Source organism: Ochotona curzoniae, unplaced genomic scaffold (assembly GCF_017591425.1).
Source record: "Ochotona curzoniae isolate NIBS_2020 unplaced genomic scaffold, NIBS_Ocur_1.0 contig_4792, whole genome shotgun sequence".
Taxonomy (NCBI): Eukaryota; Metazoa; Chordata; class Mammalia; order Lagomorpha; family Ochotonidae; genus Ochotona; species Ochotona curzoniae.
Window position 1 is genome coordinate 766,387 of NW_024466389.1, and position 21,619 is coordinate 788,005.

Here is a 21,619-nt window from a genome sequence, read left to right on the forward strand (position 1 = left end):
CCTCCCAGTGAGGGGCGGAGTAGAATGATGCCCCAGGTGCCCTGCAGGACAGCAGCGGAGTCTGGGGGAGACAGGACAGCCAGTGTCCGGATGCCACACGGGATGGCAGCAGACCTACAGAGTCTGGGAGAGACGGGGCAGCCTGTCCCCGGGCACCCTGCAGGACGGTGGTGGACCTACAGAGTCTGGGAGAGACGGGGCAGCCTGTCCCCGGGCACCCTGCAGGACGGTGGTGGACCCACAGAGTCTGGGAGAGACGGGGCAGCCTGTCCCCAGGCACCCTGCAGGACGGTGGTGGACCCACGGAGTCTGGGAGAGACGGGGCAGCCTGTCCCCGGGCACCCTGCAGGATGGCAGTGGACTTGCGGAGCCCGGGGGGATGGGCCAGGGTGGGCCCTGACCCTCCTCGGCCTCTCACTTGCTACTCTCCGCCACCAGCAGGTGCCACTGCACATAAGCTGTTGCTGGAGGTGGAACAGGGTGGCCTAGCCAGGAGTGGAAGTCCCAGTGTGTATGTGTGGGGGGAGTCGGTCATGCCTTGCCAAGAGTAGGGGTATAGTGTGTGTGTGCTATTCCAGTGTATATTTTGGGGTGCACAGGTGTGTGGGGTCAGCCAGGCCTAGCCAGGAGCAGCAGTGGGGCATGGTGTGTGTGTGAGAAGCTGGGCTGGGGCAGTGGCCACTCACCCTCTTCTTGCTGTCCCTGGGGAAGGCCTCCCTGACGTAGAGCGAGCCCACGGCGCTCTCCATGTTGCTATTGACATAGCTGACGCACTCCCGCCAGCGCACCTCCTCCACCGTGGTACCGTACAGCGCCTGCAGGGCCAGGGGGCACAGGGGAGCACATGAGTGCCCCTGCTGGGAGGAGGATCCGCTGTCCCTCTCTGAGCCCTCGGCTGCCCCCTCCTGGGTGGTGGGCTTTTCTGCTTCCCAGGCACCAGTGAGGCTGTCCTTCTGGGTCCTGCCCCGGAGCCCTCTAGGAGCTGGCCCTCCTGGGTTGTGTATGCCTCCATCCCCTGGGCCTCCAGGGACGGCAGAAGCGCCTCGGTCACGGCCTCCGTGGACTCCTGTGGCCGAGGCCTGGTTTCCTAAGCCGAGCAGGTGCAGTGGGGGCGGGGCCGCTGCCCGTCTCCTCACCTTGCGGTAGTTGACACGGGCATCCTTGAAGCGCTGGCTCAGGCTGCTGACACGATCCAGCACGAGACGCCAGACCAGGTAGTTCTGCATGGTCCTGAGGGGGAGGCAGGGAGGGGGAGGGTGGAGGGCCGGCCGGGGCGGGGCAGCACCGCGGGAGGGCCGCTGGCGGGGCCCCACCTGGGCGGGAACAGGTCGATGATGTCCTCGAGGTTCTGCAGGTAGGGGATGCCGTAGACCACCACCTCCTCGTTTGGCAGGAGCTTGAGCCTCACGGAGGACAACACCGTTTGTATGAAGAGCGTCCAGTTAAACCCCTGGGGGCGGAGAGAGGCAGGACGTGGTCCCTGGCGTCAGAGGGGACAGTGTGGAAGGAGGTGGCCTTGCCTTGAAGCCCACACACGGGGGGCACCCCGACCTTGGGAGTCTGGGAACGCACAGCTTAGCAAGACGGCCAAAGCAGCAGGCACGTGTGGTCTCGGGTAAAAGCAACAGAACGGTCCATTTAAAATGGTCCCCAAAGAGCTTTGGGGGGCCACATGGCTGCGTCAGTGGAGTCTGCCGGTCAGGGAACTCAACTGTACGTGCGAGGCCCGGCTAGCCGTGGCGCCAGAGGTGTCACGATAGGCCAGGCCTGTTTTCATTGCTGTCCGTTTAGGCATCCCACGTGGTCAGTCCCGGCTGCCCCACTTCTCAACCGGCTTGGTGCCAACAGCCCTGAAGGACGGCCCAGGTGGCCCGCGCCCGCATGTGGGGCTCCTGACGGCTGGCTGGTCCTGGCCGTTGTGGCCATCTACACAGTGAGCCAGTCTCGGGAAGGCTTTCTCAACTCTGCCTTTCAAAGAAATCAGAAAGGAGGCAGTGCCGTGCGCCACGGCAGCGGGCAAGAGGGGCCACGGAATCCCAGGTCACGGGCACAGTCGGGCACGTGTGTGTCCCAAGTCTCAGGGCCTGAGTGGCAGGAGTGCCCTGTCTCCCGGGAAAGGGGTCCTGGCAGAAGGGATGGGGGGGCTCATGGAAGGAGGGGCCTGGCTGTGACAGCCCGACCCAGGACTCGGGGTGTGGAGCTGCTGGGTCGGGGGAGAGCCAACGGAGACTCGGCAGGGGCCGACGGGTTGGGTGGCGTGCAGCTCCCGGACTGCAGGAGCCTGTCGGTGGGGCTGGCTGTCTTCCCCAAACCCGGGGGTCACAGCGGCTCCCACCCGAGCCCAGGACACGGCACCGGCGGGAGCTGCTTCGTGTTTCAGAAGCTGATGAAGACAGCTCCGAGGGCAGTGTGGGCTCAGCTGGGGGCAGTCAGGGGGACACAGGAGGGAAGTGGTGCGACCAAGGCGGGTCCGGAAAACCGAGGAGCACGGACACACGCGTGGACACACGTAGACACACGCGTGGACACATACACACAGACACACATACACACACGGACACACACGTGGACACACACACCCACATTGATACACCTGTGGGCACACGTACAGACACTCACAGTGACACACACCAGACCCTAACAGAGGTGCCCACGGCCCGGCGCGTCAGGGGAGGCTTGCCCTTATGGAATGACAGGAAGCTTGGAAGCCAGCCCCGGGTGGACAGCCGCCTTGCCGCCCTTGGTGCTGAGCACAGCTTTACCCCCGGGGGCACTGGCCAGGGAGAAAGGTGACTGGATCCTTGATCCACTGACAACCAAACCATTCCAGAGACCACCTTGGAGGGCTGACACTGCGGCACCCCATCTGGGTACCAGCTCCGAGCCTGGCTGCTCCACTTTCGCTCCAGCTCCCCCCAAAGGGTCGGGCGAAGCAGTGGAAGATGACCAAGTCCTTGGGCCCCTGTCGTGTACAGGAGAGACCCGGCCAGCGCAGCCCTCTGGGGAGTCACTCTTTCAAACAACTTTTCTTTAAACTCCTTTGAATCTAAATGAGGATGCAGAACAACCTTCCTGTAGGTTGCACAAGCTAGTACCCTGGAGACCCAGGGGCCACGAAGGAAAGAGCAGAGAGGAGCTGCTGGGCACCAGCTGGGTGCCAGCTGAGTCCACCGCTAGCCGCTGACCGCACCCTCAGCCTCGGAATCTGGGCACGGCCCGGGGCATGGTCTGGGGCACGGTCCAGGGCACGGTCCAGGGCACGGTCCAGGGGCCCTGGCTGCGTGTCTCCTGCACTTGTGCCAGGCACAGACTTTCACAGGAACTTTGAGAAGGAGCTGCAGGTTGAGAAGGGCTGCTAGAGCAGGCCTGGCAGAAATGCCCTGGGTGCAGCGCCCAAGGGTGCATATGGGGGTAGATCCCAAAGCTAGGGAGGGCTCCAGCACAGGGGAGTGCAGGCAAAAAGAACTGGGAACTGTCAGTGAGAGGCAGGGGCGAGAGGCCAGGGCCTCCGCCCAGCGCAGTGAGCCCCTGTTCCTGCCCCCGCACCCCTGCAGCCATCATTCCCTCCCCCAGCCGTTCCCTGGTGTCGACCCTGGGCCCTGGCTCCTCCCCAGGTCCACGCTGGTCTGTGCCCTGCCCCCATCCCACAGCTGGACTGGGCAGTGCCTGCCTCAGGCCTGGAGTCCCGCTCCTTCCTGAGACAGGCTCAGCCCTCTGTGGATCTGCCGTGGGCCCCTCCGCGGCCGGGGCTGGGTGGGGCGGCGTCGGCAGGGATGCGCCCGCGCGGCGTGGCGCTGCCCCTCTCCACCCGCACCAGCCTCACCTTCAGGCCAAACTTGCTCTGCAGCTCTCCCACATCCATCCTGTGGTACAGGGCGGTCACGTCATGCCTTTCCTCCTGGGGCGCCGTGGCCTGCGCAGGGCCGGTGGTCACCTGGGCCCGGCCCCCAGGCCCCGCGCGCCCTGCCCCCGGCCCCACCTCACATTGGCCAGCTGTGTCTCGAACTGCAGCACCTGCGCCATCTCGTGGCGCACGAGGAAGCCGTTCGTGGGGAGGTTCAGATCCTTTCGCAGCATCAAGGCCACCGACGTCATGAACTGCAGGTAGGCGTCCCGCACCTGCCAGAGGGGTGGTGCAGGCTGGCGGCCTTGGAACCACGGCCCCCACACATCTCCCACGACACGGGGCAGTCCTAGGATGCCCTTGGGTGGGCCTCGGCCGCAGGACCCTGCACACAGGGGGCAGGAAGGCGGCGGGGGCCGGGCCTGGCGCTGCCCGCCTCACTCCCTGGAGGCACTGTGGGTTTGGGCTGCCCGTGCCGAGCTCCACCCTCCCCGTCCCTCACCCGGTGTACCTGCCCACGGGGGCTCACCTTCCTGTTGGTACCTTCGTTAAAGTAGTACTCACGGGACGGCATGCCCAGGCTGGGCTGATCTATCTGCAAGCAGAGGGCATGAGGGCGCTGCAGCGCGCGAGGGGGCAGGGCCCCAGGACTGCACCTGGAGGACCCCAAGACCTCCCGCAATCCCGGGGTGGCAGGCAGCCCCACAGGATGGCCTCCAGTCAGAGTCCTGGCCGTGTCTCTCCCTCAGGGGCACGCATGTCGACTACACGTGTGCTTCTGTGTGGCCGGTGGGGCCCCCGAGGCTCGTTCCCCCAGGCCCGTGGGAGCCACCCTGCCGTGGCCCCGGGGCCGGCGTGGCCGAGGTGGGGTGGGCACGTACGTAGATGATATGGCGGCTGGAATTCTGGTCGTCGTTCCAGATGAAGAAGTCGATGAGGACACGCTTGTTGAACTGTGTGTTCAGCACCGCCAGCTGCCGCTCCAGCTCCCACCGCGGGCCTGGGGAGGCAGTGCTCGGATGCAGGCCGGCGAGGGGTCCTGGAGCTCCACGGAGGCAGCCAGCCCGACCCTGGACGGCCAGCTCTTTCACCCCAAGACTGCAGCAGCAGACGGCACGTGCCTCCCCCCGGGGCCCCAGGGCTCGCTGCCTCTGCTCTCCGTGGCAGGGGCAGGCCTGAGCCTGGGTGTGGAAGTCACAGCCTCCCTGGCAGAGGGAGAGCCCAGGAGGACTGCCCCTCTGTGAAGCTGGAAGGACCCAGAGCCCAGCTGGACCCTGAGGTCGGCCCTGCATGGCCATGCCTTGAGGGTCGCCCAGGAGAGGTGCGTGGCTCCGGCCTTACCCACGGTCTCATTCCAGTTGTCCATGGCCACTGGCCAGCCTCCCACGATGTCCAGGATGTCCAGCAGGGGCTGGGAGTCCCGTTTCTCTATCACACCTGCAGGGCAGGAGGCTGTCCCTCAGCACAGCCTGTCCCTCAGCCACTGACTGTGGGTGCTGGGCTGTCACACAGTGGGAGTCTCTCAAAGACCAGGTGGCCCTAGGGGGCAGAGGCCTCAGGCAGGCGGACAGGAGGCCTGGGCGGCTCTGCTGAGGCTGCTCGGCCTGCTGCCACGTGGGTGGCAGGAGTGCAGCAGGGAGGGCAAGAGGGGAAGCCGCCGGGGCAGCCGAGCAGGTCTGTAGGGGCCGGCTCCCTTTGCTGCCGAGCTGTGCTACTAGCCACATTCCTCCTGGACAGGAGAGCTTTGGGGTCAGGGAGAGAGGAAAGGGGGTTCCACAGAGGAAGCACCTCTCAGCTGGTGGGCACTGGCCAGTCTGCAGCTGCTGATTTTGTTGGCAGAAGCCTCCATGAGTTGGGGTCCCCAGGAGTCCCAGCCAGGCACGCAGGACACAACGCCCGCCCTCCGGCTGCCCCGAGTGGGAGGAGCCAGGACACGGAAACACACATGTCCACATGCACATCACACACATCCACATGTGTGTCCACATACATACATACGTCAACACACACCCATACACATACCACACACATGTCCACATGCATGCAACACACATACATGCACGCGCCCATATGTGCATCACACACATCCACACCTGTGTCTACACACGCACACACATCAACACACACCACACATGTCCACACACATGTCCACACACATGTTCACACACATGTCCACACACATGTTCACACACATGTGTCCACAAGCAGCACACACCCACACATGTCCGCATACACATACATGCATCACACACCACACACCCATACAAACACCACACACATGTTCACATACACCCACACGTGTCCAATACGCATACACACATGTCCATGTCACACCACACACATACATGTGCCCACATGTGCATCACATCCACACGTGTCCACACATATGCTTCCTCACAGTACTACACAATCTCTACGCCCGTGCCACGTGATCCGTGCCACGTGATCCGTGCACACCGCGCACAGCCACCCACAGTGCAGACACCGCACATCAGCGCACTCCGTGCCTTCCGTGCACAGGCACACTCACCACGCTGCTTCCAGAGCTCACGGGAGGCAGGACAAGGGTGGATATTTTTGGAGACTGAATGGGTTTCCACAAGGTGTATTTCCCGTGAGTGCTGCGCGTGTTGACGGCGTGTGCTGATCTAGCTCACACGCACGTCGCTACACATACAGCACACAGAAACACGCTCAGCGCCTCCGACACACTCATGGAAACGCACGGATGTTCTGAATGTGCCCCTCAGACACACCCAAGCACGCATGCAGACATGCGCACACAGGGGCTCCAGGCAGGTCTCCCACCGTCACCCTGCTCTCCTGCAGTGCAGCCTGGGCTGGGGTGTAGTGTGCCTGACGTCACGGGGTGGCCAGCAGCAGTGGCCAGGTTGGGGTGCAGTGCAGAGTCCCAAGTGGCCTTCGTCTGTCCTCATGCACTCCTGTGGGGGCCACTGTGGGGTCCAGAGCTGGACTGGCCCCTGCCTCCCCCCCTCCCCGGCCATGCCGCTCACTCTCATTCATGCAGGAACGGTACAGCGTCTTGGCCTTTGCCACGGCCGGCCGGTCCTCCTCACTGGAGTTCTCCAGCACCCCTGTGGGTAGAGCAGGCACCTGCTGGGCTCCAGGCCATGTGTGCCCCGCAGGCCTCTGCACTGGGGACTCCCCCACCCTATGAAATGCAGGTGGGCTTCTGTGAGGTGGAGGTCAGGGGGGCATGACCTCACCTGGTGGGCAGTCCTGTCCAGGGTTGGGGGGCTGTCCTGGTCCAGGGGTGAGGGCAGTTCTGTCTAGGGGCGGCGGGGCTGTCCTGGTCCAGGACTGGGGACCCTCCTGTCCAGGGTTGGGGGGCAGTCCTCTGGGGTGGGGAACCCTCCTGTCCAGGGGCGGGGGGCAGTCCTCTGGGGCGGGGTGGAGGACCCTCCTGTCCAGGGGCAGGGCCAGCCTCACGTTTGAGGATGACTTCCAGCTCATCCCGGAGGATGTCAAAGACACTGTAGCGAGAGTTGGTCTCCGGGATCACGTGACGCCGCAGCCAGCCCCCACAGGCGTACTGGTAGAAGTCGTCGCAGGGCTCCTTGGAGGGGTCCATGTTCTGCAGGATCCTGGCGGCTGCCCGTCCCCAGGGGAGGAGGAGGGGTCGGTTGTGGATGGCCACCTAGCCCGTGTCCTGGCCTGAGGGACTGTGGGACAGCAGCCGTGTGCCCCAGGGGAGCGGGGAGGTGGGGAGCTGGCGCCTCCTTGGTCTGTGATGCAGCCCGCTGGGCCCCAGCCAGGGGTGGGGAGGCAGCCCAGTGGAAGAGGCGGGACCTGAGCCCCGTGAACCCCAAGTCAGTCCCTGAGAGGGGCAGCTGGAGGGGTGGTTGCACTCCAGGAACCCTGGGTGTCCAGGGATGGGAGGTCGAGGCGTTCCAGCTGGACCTGCACCCTAGCACCCTGCCCAGGCCCCTCCCTCGAACTCTAGGTGTCTGGGTCCCTGGGCCATCCTGGGGATGGAGAGGGGCAGGGACGCCGCCCTCAGAGGGCCACCTGGGCCTTTTCACCCTTTTACCACAACACCTTGACGGGACCTCTCCTCCCCTCACCCCCTCCAGGCAGGGCCCACGGGGCTGGGAGGCTTACCCGCCATCACACAGCCAGGGGTGGTGCACACCTCAGCCTCCCGGGACCCTCTGATCGCTGCGGGCAAGGGGCAAGGAACCCGTGAGTGCCGGACTGCAGACCAGCTGGGCGTGGCCAGGGTCGGCATGGGCGGAGCCAGATCTCGGTCCCGCCCCCGACCCCAGGTTAGTGGGGCAGGTCTCGGGGCTCTCCTGCCGAGCAGTGCAGCGACTCCTCAGAAGTCTCCACAGCCCCTGCCTCACTGCACCCCGCAGCCCCACAGGCAGGGTGGGGCGGGGCTCCCCTTCGCTGGGGCCGCTACCTCGGGGTTCTCGATTTACAATGGTCCTTTCTTCCTTGGAGAAGCACGGGCGGCTAGATATGGGTGACAGCTGCTTCCCTGGGGAGAGACACGCTCAGCTCAGCGCTGGGCCTGAGCCAACCCTGCAGGGACCCCTCCCTGACAGCCCGTCTGCTTCCACCACTCATGTCCCCTCAGGCACAGGAGGCTCCCTGGAGCCCTGTCTGTTGGGGATACACTCCATGGGGGATCGGTGCCCAGGTGCTAAGCCAGCAGGCAGGCATAGACACCTGGTGGGAAGGGGGCACAGAAAGGCGCCCCGCAGGCTCCGGGAGCTGGGCACTCAGTATGGCTCATGCCGGCTGGGGTGACAGGTGCCCGTGACGTGGCGCTCACGTCTGCCCCACAGATGGGAAGCCAGAAGCAACTGCTGAGCGAGGTGCTGAAGCCAGGTGGGCATCTGAGCTGGCACACTCAAATGCCCATCCCTGCTCCATAGGCTTAACAGTGCCAAGGAAATTCCCGGCCAACTTTTTTTGTAGTTTGTATTGGAGAGGCAGAACCTCTGGCAACCCTGCGGGAGCGTGTTGGAGCTGCCGTGGGGCTTTGCCAGCCGAGTTGCACGGAGCTGGCCAAGAGGGCCACACGAGAGTCAGAGCGAAAGGACGGAGGACCGGGACTGAAAGTTAGTTTCATCTGACTCAGCAGCAACGGTGACGCGTCGCACAAAGAATGGCTGCCTCAAGCAACGTCTGGGCAACAGGCCACAGCAGAGGGCGGGTGCGTGACGCTGCGCCGAAGCACCTGACACCGCACCCAGAACCGGCTGCCGTGAACCACACGCATGTAAACCGTGTCCTTCCTGCAAGAATGCCCAGGGCTTTGCGTCGGTGGTGGCTTAAACACAGCACGGAGAGTATGACCCGTGAGGCGAGCAGCAAGGTGACCGGTCAGACCTCAGTCAAGTTTGTGACTTGGAAGCTGTGGAAGGTTTGCTAAGAGAATGGACAGGCCCCACATCTGGGGGAAGATCCTTGCGCAATCTGGACATATCCCAAGTCTAAAAGAAACCCTGGACCTCGGCAATAAGGAAACAACTCCATTACAAAGTGGTGGGGGTGGGTGTTGGGTCAGCCGTCCTGGAAGGCCTGGGTTGGGTGCCGGGAGGTGGCAGGCGACAGCCTGTCGCCTGAGTGGGAGCTGAGGGCTGAGTTCAAAGCCTCTGTGTCCGGCTTGGCCCAGCCCTGGCTGCTGAGGGCGTCTGGCGAGTGGACCAGCGGAGGGGGTGTCTCTTGCAAATTCATGAACAAAACAGGTTTCTTTGAGGGCAAAAGATCTGGGGACAGCCCTCATCAGAGCACGGGGGACCAGCATCATGTGTGGGCTACATCACGCAATCCAACCGGTGGGATGGGCGCCCAGCACAGCACCTCAGACACCGGGGCGTGGGCTGGGCCGTTCCTCCATCCCCTGTCTCCCCACCTCCTCCCCTTCCCTTCCCTGTCTCTGCCTCTGCTGTAATTGTGGGAATGTAGCAGAATAGCAGTGTCCCGCAGGTGGCCTGTTCTGTCTGCCGCAGCGCCGGTTATGAGAAGCCAGGCGGGAGTTAGAGTGGTCCCTGCCGCCGGGTCCCAGGCTGGGGGCGGGGGGGCACGTGAGCTTAGCTCCCTGCCCCCAGGGGTTCGGCTGGCTCTTCCCACACAGCAGCAGTGTGAACCCCCTTCTGGGCCTGCTGGGGAACCCCTTTTCTGAGACAAGCACCCCAGAGTATGGGGAGTCCCCCCAGCCCTTCTGTGGTGCCAACAGCGGAGCTGGGGGACACGGTGGTGGGGCATACACTGCAGCTTACGGGGAACTGCATACACCCCAAGGGATAAAAGAATGGCCCGTGATTCCATGCCGACCCTGCACGAGGGCCGGCAGGCAGAGCTGCCCGTGGAATTCAGCCGGGCACGCACAGTCCTCCATGGAGGGCAGCTGCCTCCCCGTAACACGTGATCCCGGTCTGCTCACGGCCAGCTAAGCCCAGCTGGGGCGCGCTGAGTGAGGCCTTCGGCTGTGCTCCAGGCCGGAGCATGGCACAGGGCAGGTATGAGAAGTTGCATGTTCGTGGGCCTGGGGAGACGGGAGGGGCAGCCCAGGAGCCCCAACAAAGGCAGGGGTTCAGTGAGCAGCAATGCAGCCCCTCAGTGGGCTGCTGTGACAACTACACCCAGCGGTCAAGCAGGGGAGCCTGCGAGTGTGGACGCGGGCACACCTGCCGTCCGCGCCGTGATCCTGTCAGCCGGAGGCTCTTGTACAAGTTCAAAGGCACAGGCCTGGAGGGAGGACGCTAGGGGTTCTTGGTGAGGAGGGCACGACCTCCCCACGGCCCCTCCTGGTCAGGCCCACCCCCTGCTCCCTTCGGTGGGGGATGCCGACTGCCTGAGACCACTGCCCTGGGAAGGGGCAGCCTCAGACCCAGGGGACGGGAAGCCAGCATGGCCCCTTCCACCCAGAGCTGCATGGCGGACCCCTCAAAGCACGCTTGCTCTTTGGGGTCTAGACAGGAGGGGCGCTCCTCCGCGAGCTGCTACTCGCCCTGAGCAGCCAAGGACCCTGTCCGTATCAAAGTTGAAACATTTCTGAAAGTTGTTTTCCGAAAGAATTCTAAACCAGAAGTGATGCGCTTCTCTCTGGAATTCTCCAGCAATGGTGGCACAGACTGAACGCTGTACACAACTGTGTGTCCCAGGAGACCTCCCGCTGAGAAACCAGCTCAAACCAGTCCCAGTGGGTGGCGTCTCCAGGTGCCCGATGGAGACAAGCTCTGCTCCCAGGGCCGGGGCTCCCAGGGCCGGGGCTCCCAGGGCCGAGGCTCCCAGGGCCGGGGCTCCCAGGGCCGGGGCTCCCAGGGCCGGGGCCAGGTCACGCCCCCCAGAAGCAGCAGCACTCAGCAGTGTGGGATGGCCCCTCCGGCCTTGGGACCCTCTGACTGGCCTGGCAGCTGTCACCTGCCCTACACCCGCTCCTCCATGGGCTGTGATTCTGCAGCTGCTCCCGTGAGTGGGACCAGGGACATTGTCCATGTCTAGACTGGTGTTGTCTGCGACTTTCCTGACCACAGGGTGGCATGGTCTCTGTTGTGAGCCTTGGTTCCGAATGGGGAGCACCACGTCGGGTAGCCACACCTCGGGGGGCACCAAGGAAGGCTGGCTGGAGACGCTGAACATGTGAGTGGTGGTTTAAAGCACCAGCGTGCACGTAATACAGAAAATAATGCAAATTGTTTTGAAATATTGAAAGAAAAATTTAACAGTTGAAGACAAGGAAAAGGCACAAAGAGCCAACTGAAGAACAGCTTGCTCTGAGTCCTGGAGACAGATGCCTGTGGTTGGCAAGCGTGGAAAGCCCAGCAAACCCCCACACGGTGGCGCGGCTCATCGCAGGGGCCTGACGGGAGGCTTAGCCGGTTTGTCCAGAAAACGGCACAAACTCAGGGGCGGCGGCCAGTGGGGAAGCAGCGTCAGCTTGGGGGACAGCGAGAAGACAGTAGCCACCTCTTCCAGAATGCTCAGAGCCCCAGAACGCAGAAACACAGATTCCAAAGCAACGGAGATCAGCCCACGGGGGTTCTGCGCAGAAGGACGTCACACAGGCACAGAGTTCAGGCAGACCAGGGCACGCCGGTCACCCCCACAGGGCCGGCTGGCACGGACAGAATGCTCTGCCTGCTCCAAGTTCATGAGCAGCAGCGGCCATGGGGGCCCCGTAAGAGGACGAGTTGTGGGAGCCACCTGACCGTCCACTGTGAGGACGCAGCAAGAAGGGGACACCCAGGCAGGACAGCCTGAGCCACCGGCCGTCTCCTGGGGCTGTCCCACCTGCCAGGGCTGGGAGGACACGCGTCTTCAAGCCCCACAGCCCGTGCGTGAACCTCCTGCAGCTCCGGGTCACCCAGCTCATCGGGCCCCAAAGCCACACTTGCCAGACATTGCTGCCTGCCAGCTGGAGCCGGGGGTTTCTGGTGCCCTAACCCGCTCTAGGGCAGGCGATGGAGGGCCAATGCCAGCCTCCATGGACCACATGTGGAGCAGGAGGCACCTGAGTGTGGATTGCAGGGAGATCTAAGTGGGGAAATCCAACAGAGGGTCCACACTGGCGCCTCCGCGGCTGCCGCCACAGCCTTGTCCAGCACGCGGGGAATGCAGAGCCCGCCTCCCTGGCAGGGTCCACCGTCGGGGACGGGGGCTTTCAGCAGTGAGGTCACCAGGTGTAAGGGGCTGGTGAGGGCCCACCTGGCGGCAGCCCCGGAGGCCAAGACACCCCGCCCACAGGCGGCCCCTGGCCAGGTGGCAGCACAGGGCTGTCCTCTGGGGTGGGGTAAGCGAGGTCTGGCTGACAACAGGATGGACAGCAAGCAAGGCTCTGTGCCCCAGGCAGCCCAGGACAGCCTGGCCGGATCACCAGAGGCCAGCTCCCACAGGCCCAGTGCTGAAGGGCTACTGCTGGACAACGGCCCGGCCGAGGGCCACTGACGCCCCAGACAGGGCATGGAAAAGGGCCATCCAGCACCCTAGGCCTGCTGCTGCTGCCCTTGCTTAACTCATCACGCTGATTGGAAAGGCAGTTTACAGAGAGAAGGAGACAGAGGGAAAGGTCTGGTTCACTCCCCAAATGGCTGTCATGGCTAGAGCTGAGCCAATCTGAAGCCAGGAGCCAGGAGCTTCCTCTGGGTCTCCCATGTGGGTTCAGGTCCCCTAGGTCATGGGCCGTCTTCCACCGCTCCCTCAGGCCACAAGCAGGGAGCTGGACGGGAAGTAGAGCAGCCAGGACACAAACGGTGCCCACACGGATGCCGGTGCTTGCAGGTGGAGGACCAGCTTGTTGAGCCGTGATGCCGACCTGGGCCTGAGAGACTTGGGGTTTGGCGCACCATGGCAGGTGACATGGTGGGGTCAGCTATGAGCCCACCAGCTCCCTGCTGGCGGATGCCATCTGGCCGGCATGCTCTCACCGGCCGGAAATGGCATAAAAAGAGCAAATGAGGCTTGCCTGGCCCCGGGCCTTGTGGGATTCCGGCAGGATGATGGCACACCTTACATCTGCATACTTTTTTTTTTTTTTTAAGATTTATTTATTTTTATTGGAAAGGCGGATACACAGAGAGGAGAGACAGAGAGGAAGATCTGTACAATGGTTCACTCCCCAAGTGAGCGCAACGGCCGGAGCTGAGCCGATCTGAAGCCAGAGGCCAGGAACTCTTCCGGGTCTCCCACACGGGTGCAGGGTCCCAAGGCTTTGGGCCGTCCTTGACTGCATTCTCAGGCCACAAACAGGGAGCTGGATGGGAAGCGGAGCCGCTGGGATCAGAACCGGCGCCCATATGGGATGCTGGCGCATGCAAGGCAAGAACTTTAACCACTAAGCTATTGTGCTGGGCCCTGTATACTTTTTTTTTTAAATTTATTCATCTCTATTAGAAAGTCAGATATACAGAGAGGAGAAGAGACAGAGAGAAAGATGCTCCATCCGCTGATTCACTCCCCAAGTGACCACAATAGCTGGAGCTGAACTGATCTGAAGCCAGGAGCCTTTTCAGGGTCCCCTACATGGTGCAGGGTCCCAAGACTGCTTTCCCAGGCCAGAAACAGGGAGCTGGGTGGGAAGTGGGGCCGCCAGGACTAGAACTGGTGCCCATATGGGATCCCGGCATGCACAAGGCCAGGACCTTAGCTACTAGGCTACCGCACTGGGCCTACATCTGTATACTTTCTTTAGGATGCCCTGTGTCTGTTAGGTACAGCAAGACCCAGCCTTTCTGTGTCATTGCGGGCTCCAGTGGTGGCATGGCGGGTCAGCAGCTGCTCAGGACCCCCGGCCCCCCACGGCAGTCGGCTTCACATCAGGCTTCCTGCTAAGACACCTGGGAAGCTTGAGTGTCTGTGTTGCTGCCAGCCCTGCGGGAGGCCTGGGTGGATTTACCCCTGGCCATGGCAGCCGTCGGGGAGAGCAGTGTGGTGGAACAGGGCAGGGGGAGAGCAGCATGGTGGAACAGGGCAGGGGGAGAGCAGTGTGGTGGAACAGGGCAGGGGGAGAGCAGTGTGGTGGAACAGGGTGGCCGTCGGGGGAGAGCAGCATGGTGGAACAGGGCAGGGGGAGAGCAGCATGGTGGAACAGGGCAGGGGGAGAGCAGCATGGTGGAACAGGGCAGGGGGAGAGCAGCGTGGTGGAACAGGGCAGGGGGAGAGCAGCGTGGTGGAACAGGGCGCCCGTCGGGGAGAGCAGCGTGGTGGAACAGGGCGCCCGTCGGGGAGAGCAGTGTGGTGGTAGATCTCTTTCCTCCGCTCCCTCCCTTTCTTTGTCTCTACATTTCACAGACCTGCCCAGGCCTGATGCCGCAGGGCGCGAGACCCGCGTGACCTCCAGTGCGTTCCCGCTGTCATGCTTGCAACAGAGAGGGCTCGGCTCATGAGCCGTGCGCACTGCGGGGACTCACAGTGGGTCCTTTGTAAACAAGGCTGGGGCCGGGTGATGGCTCAGTCGCCTCTCCTCCATTTGTAGGCGCTGGCCCGGCTGCTCCACTTCCCCTCCAGCTCCCTGCCTACGGCCTGGGGAAGCAGTGGGAGACCTGGAGGAGGCTCCTGGCTCCTGATCGGCTCAGCTCTGGCTGCTCTGGCCATTTGGGGAGTGAACCAGCAGCTGGAAGATCTTTCTCTCTGTAAATCTGCCTCTTCATTTAAATAATAATAAATAATAAAAGCCAGACGTTTGGGTACAAAGCCTGAAACTCGAGTGCTGCTGCACTGGTGCCTGACTGAAGGCTCCAAGGTGTGGCGTCCCATACATGACGGACACCTAGCTTTTTTAAACATTTTTTAAATTTTATTTTTGATGACGTTTGTAGAGTTGATTAGAGTGGGGAGGGTCAAGGGAAAGCAGATGAAACCACTATTTTTTTTTAAAGATTTATTCATTTATTTATTGGAAAGTCAGATATACAGAGAGGAGGAGAGACAGAAAGGAAGATCTTCCGTCTGATGATTCACTCCCCAAGTGAGAGCAATGGCCGATGCTATGCCGATCCAGAGCCAGGAGCCAGGAACCTCCTCTGGGTCTCCCTCGTGGGTGCAGGGTCCCAAAGCCTTGGGCCATCCTCGACTACTTTCCCAGGCCACAGGCAGGGAGCTGGATGGGAAGTGGAGCTGTCGGGATTAGAACCGGTGCCCATATGGGATCCTGGGCGTGCAAGGCAAGGACTTTAGCCGCTAGGCCACGCCGCCGGGCCCTAAACCACTATTTCTACACCTTCCTTATCTTCCACCTGTGTCTGGGGAAGGGGAGACACGGCAGCAGCCACGCCCAGCCTCCCAACTGCCTCAGCACCCGGAACGGCGGCCGGCCCGGATGTCACCCCAGGGCCCATGTGGCGCATGCTCTGAGGGCTCTGCTCAAGTGGTTTCGATGTTCTGACATGCTTCAATTTCATTCTCCGAAGATGAGAAACCCTTCCAAGGTCCGCTGGCTGACACAGTCCGCCTCAGTCTCCATTCGCCCAGAATTTGCCGTCAGGCTTCTCAGCTGCAGTCAACGAGTTTGTTTGCCCCCTCTCGGGCATGCTCCATGTGCTTCTGGGTAAGCTGGCCGCCGTGCCACCTTCAGTACTGGAGGAGCCCCGTTCAGACGCACGCCCTCCGCCGTCAGATCACGGTCCTGCCTCTCCCGGGGTCGGAGCTCTGAGCCCAGCGGTGCGGCTGGGGGGACCCTCCAAGAACTCTCATCTGAGATGATGCCAGACCTGACTCCTGGGGGCGCCCGCAGTGTGGGGTGCAGCTCATTCTGTCACCCACAACAGCCTGCACACACTGATAGTTGCAATGGCTAGGTCACAGCTTACACAGACCAACGGGTGCTAGAGCCCGGCCCAACCCTGCCCAGCACACACTCGGCTCTCATGTACGCCATGGGGAGTCAGATTGACCCCCAGTAATCCCTGCTGGGCTGGCCCCAGCCCTGCTTCCTGTGTCTGCCAGGATGTGCAGTGGACCGGTTCGGGGCTGACTCCTATCTTGATGAACATTTTAGAAGGTTCATTTGAAGGGCGAGCGAGTGAGAAACAAGGGAGATAGCTAGCCAGCCGGACAGATGGGTGGAAAACAAGACAGAGGGCCATCTTCCATCTGCTGGGTCACTCCCTAAACGGCCACAGCAGCCAGGGCTGGGCTGGGCTGAAGCCAGGAGCCAGGAGCTTCCTCCGGGTCTCCCACCGGGGCAGGGGTCAGCACTGGAGCCATTGTTGCTGCTTCAGGCTGCGTCAGCAGGGAGCTGGCGACCCCTGGCCCATCTGAGCTCAAAGTCGATATTTGACAAAAGGAAAAACAGAGATGAAAAAATAATTGGATATAGAAAAAGGGAAACTCCTCAAATGAGGAATTACCAATATTGACGGCGAGAGGAAAGGCCTGTGGCATTTCTCCCAGCCCGGCTGTGACACACCACAGAACGGCCCGACGGAGAAGTTGCTTCTGGCTGTGGGGGACACACACACATGACTCCAATAGCCAATAAATAGAAAAAAAACTAAGCTGAGCATCTAAAAGTTAGAACTGTGTGATGTCCACACTCCCCGTGGAAATCAGGTGTCAGTTCCAGCGAAGGTGGAGGGTTAGGTGGCAAAACAGCAACAGAACAGTGTGCGGATGGGCCCTCTGGGAGAGGCGGGCAGAGCGCAGGACAGCTGGAGGTCAAACACACCGTGACAGCGACAAGCAGGTAGGCGCGACTGAGCGTCCCTGACACCACAGGGCAGGAGGGTACCCGTCTCCACCACGTAGTGCCCGCTGCACGGTGCCCGCGAGGGCTGCTTCTAAACTCACGCACGCTTGCTCCGCGTTAGAGCAGGCCATGTCAGGGAGCAGGTGTGGGTTGGGCTATAACACGTCACCTGAGGACTGCGCGGATAACCCGGGACCTAACACGCCTTCACCGGCAGATGGGCAGGGCGCAGGTGTGCAAGCTGCTGGGTGTGGCCCACGCTGCAGCCAGCCCCAGTGGCCGCCCAGGAGCACACACATTGGATTGATGGTGGCCGAGCACAGCATAGCCCAGTACAAGGTGACCCCAAACTACCCGTGGGCTGTCCCCTCTCCCCGGTGCTCCCCGGGGCTGCTGTGGTCCCTGGACCCTGAAAATTCAAAGATAACAAAAGGATTCCAAACAAATTTCAAGTGAAGGACAAAATTACAGCAGAAGGAGATACATAGAAACGAACGGTTAACAACTGCCTGTGAGCCGGCTGGGCGGGGGGAGGCAGAGGCTGGGGGGGCGGGCAGCCGTGTCCTGCAGGGTGTCCCTGCCACGGGAGCTGTTGGGGTGAGCGCCTGTTCTGCCCTAGACCCCTCACCCCAGAGACCACGTGGAGGTTGGGAGGGTCCCTACCCCCACCTCCAATGGCATTTGCAGTTCCATTCTAAACGCAGTTCCGCGACCACCGGCAGAGCTGGCCTGGCTGCACACACCAGCTCAGAGGGGGCCGGTCTGCCAGAGGTACGGGTGCCTTGCCCCTTCCCTGTCGGTCCGCACTGGGGGCGGGGGTTCTGGGGCGCCTAGCCCGGCCTCCTCCTGCCGTCTGGCAAGGAGCAGAGGCCAGGTCGTGGCGCCCCCGGCAAGGTCGGCGGGGTGGCCGGCAGCGGGGCTCCCCCGTTGGGCGGCGGCCAGGTGAGCCCCCCGGGATGGCAGCGGCGGGGCGGCGGGGGCTGGGCTGCGGCAGTCGGCGGAGCGGAGCGGGCGGCCGCCGCCAGAGAGGAACCCTGCAGGTCGGTGTCCCTCCCGGCAGCCGGGCGCGAGCGGGCTCCCGCTGGCGCAGCAGCCCGGGGCAGCGGCGGCCACTCACCTCTGTTGTAGAGGACGCCCAGGGCGGCGAGGGCAGCGGCCAGCAACAGCAGCAGCAGCAGCAGCCCGCCCTCCAGGAAGCGCCAGCGCCTGTGTCCAGGCCCCACGGGGCTCTGCGGCTTCCCCATCAGCCAGGCTCTGCACAGAAGGGCCAGCAGTGAGCAGCAGGCCGGGCAGGGTCAGGGCTGGAGGAGGCAAGGGGAGCTCAGGGCGGCCGAGGCTGGAGGGGCTGATCTGGCTGGGAGCCGGCGCCCGGAGCTTTGGAGCATTCTGTCCCCGGCTCCCTCCCCATCCCAGCCCTGCCTGGCCAGCATCTCTGCTTGGGGAGTCCTCTGCAGGGGGCACAGAGTGGTCCAGGAATGCCCACTCATGGTTGGGTGGGCACTCTAAGGGGTCTTCCCTGCAAGGCGTCCTGGAGCTGTAGCCCCGGCGCTGGTAGGGGGCGCTGGTGGGCCACTGGGCTTCCCACCCAACTTTGTTGTTGGAGCCTAGGGCTGGCGTGGGTACCAACATGCCCTAGTGTGTGCACACGTGTGTGAACCTGCTCATGAGTAAGCATACACGTGTGTGCACGTGGGAGCCGTGTGTGCACACACCCCTGGTTGGCGCTCCTAGCCCAGCCCTGGGGAAGCAGCCATGGACCCAACCACAGCAGGAGGGTGGCACCACAGCCAGCGCCTGCCCTGAGGGGATGTGCCCACCGGGCTGGGAGATGCCCCACTTCCCGGATTTGCACTTCATGTTGCCCAGGCTCACGCCCTCCCTCCTGCTCTGCCTTGCCAGTCAGCCACCTCTCTCCACTTCCTGTTCCTGGGCAAGAGCTTCTCTCCCAGCAGTACCCAGGGATTTCCTTGACATTCATATGCTACCCCCCCCCCGCCCTCGGACGACCCCAGGGTGCCCTGCTGCCCTGCCCCACGGAGCCCTCCTGTGGCCTCCAGCCCAGGGCTTCCAAGTCCATGTGCAGGCAACCTGCCTCTCTGTCTCACCCCTGTACCTCCCAAATCCCCTGTCCCTTGGAGAGGTCCCTCAGCTTGGAGGTGCGACATGGTGCTTGGGGATCAGAGGTCCCTGCTCTGTGCTCAGAGTCCCTCCTGGGGGAGCCTGTGTCGGGACCCCCAGGTGCCCTGCCCCACCCTGACCTCCATCGTCAATCCAGAAGGCTCAGGCGTGTGCTGCACGCTGTGCCCTCCCGTGTGTGTGCCCTCTCATGTGTGTGCCCTCCCTGTTTGTGCCCTCCCCATGTGTGTGCCCTCCCTGTGTGTGCCCTCCCCATGTGTGTGCCCTCCTGTGTGTGCCCTCCCTGTGTGTGCCCTCCCCATGTGTGTGCCCTCCCCATGTGTGTGCCCTCCCTGTCTGTGCCCTCCCATGTGTGCCCTCCCTGTCTGTGCCCTCCCTGTCTGTGCCCTCCCCATGTCTGTGCCCTCCCATGTGTGCCCTCCCCTGTGTGTGCCCTCCCGTGTGTGTGCCCTCCCCATGTGTGTGCCCTCCTGTGTGTGCCCTCCCTGTCTGTGCCCTCCCTGTCTGTGCCCTCCCCATGTGTGCGCCCTCCCTGTCTGTGCCCTCCCTGTCTGTGCCCTCCTTGTCTGTGCCCTCCCGTGTGTGTGCCCTCCCATGTGTGTGTGCCCTCCCTGTCTGTGCCCTCCCTGTCTGTGCCCTCCCATGTGTGTGTGCCCTCCCTGTCTGTGCCCTCCCTGTCTGTGCCCTCTCATGTCTGTGCCCTCCCTGTCTGTGCCCTCCCCATGTGTGCGCCCTCCCTGTCTGTGCCCTCCCTGTCTGTGCCCTCCTTGTCTGTGCCCTCCCGTGTGTGTGCCCTCCCTGTCTGTGCCCTCCCATGTGTGTGTGCCCTCCCTGTCTGTGCCCTCCCTGTCTGTACCCTCTCATGTCTGTGCCCTCCCATGTCTGTGCCCTCCCATGTGTGTGTGCCCTCCCTGTCTGTGCCCTCCCTGTCTGTGCCCTCCCTGTCTGTGCCCTCCCCATGTGTGCGCCCTCCCTGTCTGTGCCCTCCCTGTCTGTGCCCTCCTTGTCTGTGCCCTCCTTGTCTGTGCCCTCCTTGTCTGTGCCCTCCCTGTCTGTGCCCTCTCATGTCTGTGCCCTCCCATGTCTGTGCCCTCCCATGTGTGTGTGCCCTCCCTGTCTGTGCCCTCCCTGTCTGTGCCCTCTCATGTCTGTGCCCTCCCATGTCTGTGCCCTCCCCATGTGTGTGCCCTCCTTGTCTGTGCCCTCCCTGTCTGTGCCCTCCTGTGTGTGTGCCCTCCCTGTCTGTGCCCTCCCTGTGTGTGCCCTCCCTGTCTGTGCCCTCCTGTGTGTGTGCCCTCCCTGTCTGTGCCCTCCCTGTCTGTGCCCTCCCTGTCTGTGCCCTCCTGTGTGTGCCCTCCCTGTCTGTGCCCTCCCTGTGTGTGCCCTCCCGTGTGTGTGTGCCCTCCCTGTCTGTACCCTCTCATGTCTGTGCCCTCCCCGTGTGTGTGCCCTCCTTGTCTGTGCCCTCCTTGTCTGTACCCTCCCTGTCTGTGCCCTCCTTGTCTGTGTTCTCCCTGTCTGTGCCCTCCCTGTCTGTGCCCTCCCTGTCTGTGCTCTCCCTGTCTGTACCCTCTCATGTCTGTGCCCTCCCGTGTGTGTGCCCTCCCGTGTGTGTGTTTTCGCCTCTCCCTGGCCCCTGTCTTTTCTCGCTCCCTCTTAGGGACCTCCAGGACTTTTCCCCGGGGTATCAGGCAACACCCACTGAACAAATGCAGCATGAATGAATGAATGAATGGGTCAATCAGGAAGCACCTGTGACTCAGGTCTCACATCCCTCACCCTGCACAGGATGACTTGCCTCAACTTACCTCACCCTTCCTCACTCCTGCACAGGATGACTAGCCTCACCTCACCTCACCTCTTCACAGGACGACTCACCTCACCTCATCCTCCTCACCCCTGCACAGGACGACTCGCCTCACCTCACCCCTTCTCACTCCTTCACAGGACGACTCACCTCACCTCACCTCACCTCACCCCTGCACAGAACGACTCGCTTCACCTCACCCCTCCTCACCCCTGCACAGGATGATTCGCCTTACCTCACCTCACCTCACCCTTCCTCACTCCTGCACAGGATGACTCACCTCACCTCACCTCACCTCTTCACAGGACGACTCACCTCACCTCACCCCCTCCTCATCCCTGCACAGGGCGACTCGCCTCACCTCACCCCTCCTCACCCCTGCACAGGACGACTCGCTTCACCTCACCTTCCTCACTCCTGCACAGGTGTCCTCTCACCTCACCCCTTCTTGTCTTAGCAGAAACAGACTCACCCCTGCATCCTGTGAGTTCACTTCCTTCTGACTTGTGGGCACTTGAGGAGCCAGAAAGGCATGGGCACAGTACAACCCTAGGCCACCGGAGCGTTCTGTGGGAGGAGGAGCAGGGGGTCCGAGTGGCCCAGTACAGCCACATGGGGTGGGGCTGGGGGGACCCAGGAAGGGGTGAGGCTGGTGCAGGAGCTCTGCTGGCCTCCT

General features: G+C 62.8%; 1 protein-coding gene across 1 annotated transcript in view; it reads right to left on the reverse strand.

The window, feature by feature from the left end:
* The window catches only part of MMEL1 (membrane metalloendopeptidase like 1), a 29,210-nt gene that overhangs the window by 3,319 nt on the left and 4,272 nt on the right, over nucleotides 1-21,619 (reverse strand). Inside the window, exons 3-14 of the mRNA XM_040987587.1 lie at nucleotides 18,118-18,254; nucleotides 7,967-8,023; nucleotides 7,295-7,456; nucleotides 6,859-6,939; nucleotides 5,186-5,281; nucleotides 4,726-4,844; nucleotides 4,374-4,439; nucleotides 3,985-4,119; nucleotides 3,824-3,913; nucleotides 1,314-1,450; nucleotides 1,137-1,230; nucleotides 687-815 (exon numbers count right to left, since the gene is read on the reverse strand). Of these exons, the coding sequence (XP_040843521.1) occupies nucleotides 687-815; nucleotides 1,137-1,230; nucleotides 1,314-1,450; nucleotides 3,824-3,913; nucleotides 3,985-4,119; nucleotides 4,374-4,439; nucleotides 4,726-4,844; nucleotides 5,186-5,281; nucleotides 6,859-6,939; nucleotides 7,295-7,456; nucleotides 7,967-8,023; nucleotides 18,118-18,254 (1,303 nt within the window). The remainder of the gene's footprint in view (nucleotides 1-686; nucleotides 816-1,136; nucleotides 1,231-1,313; nucleotides 1,451-3,823; nucleotides 3,914-3,984; nucleotides 4,120-4,373; nucleotides 4,440-4,725; nucleotides 4,845-5,185; nucleotides 5,282-6,858; nucleotides 6,940-7,294; nucleotides 7,457-7,966; nucleotides 8,024-18,117; nucleotides 18,255-21,619) is intronic.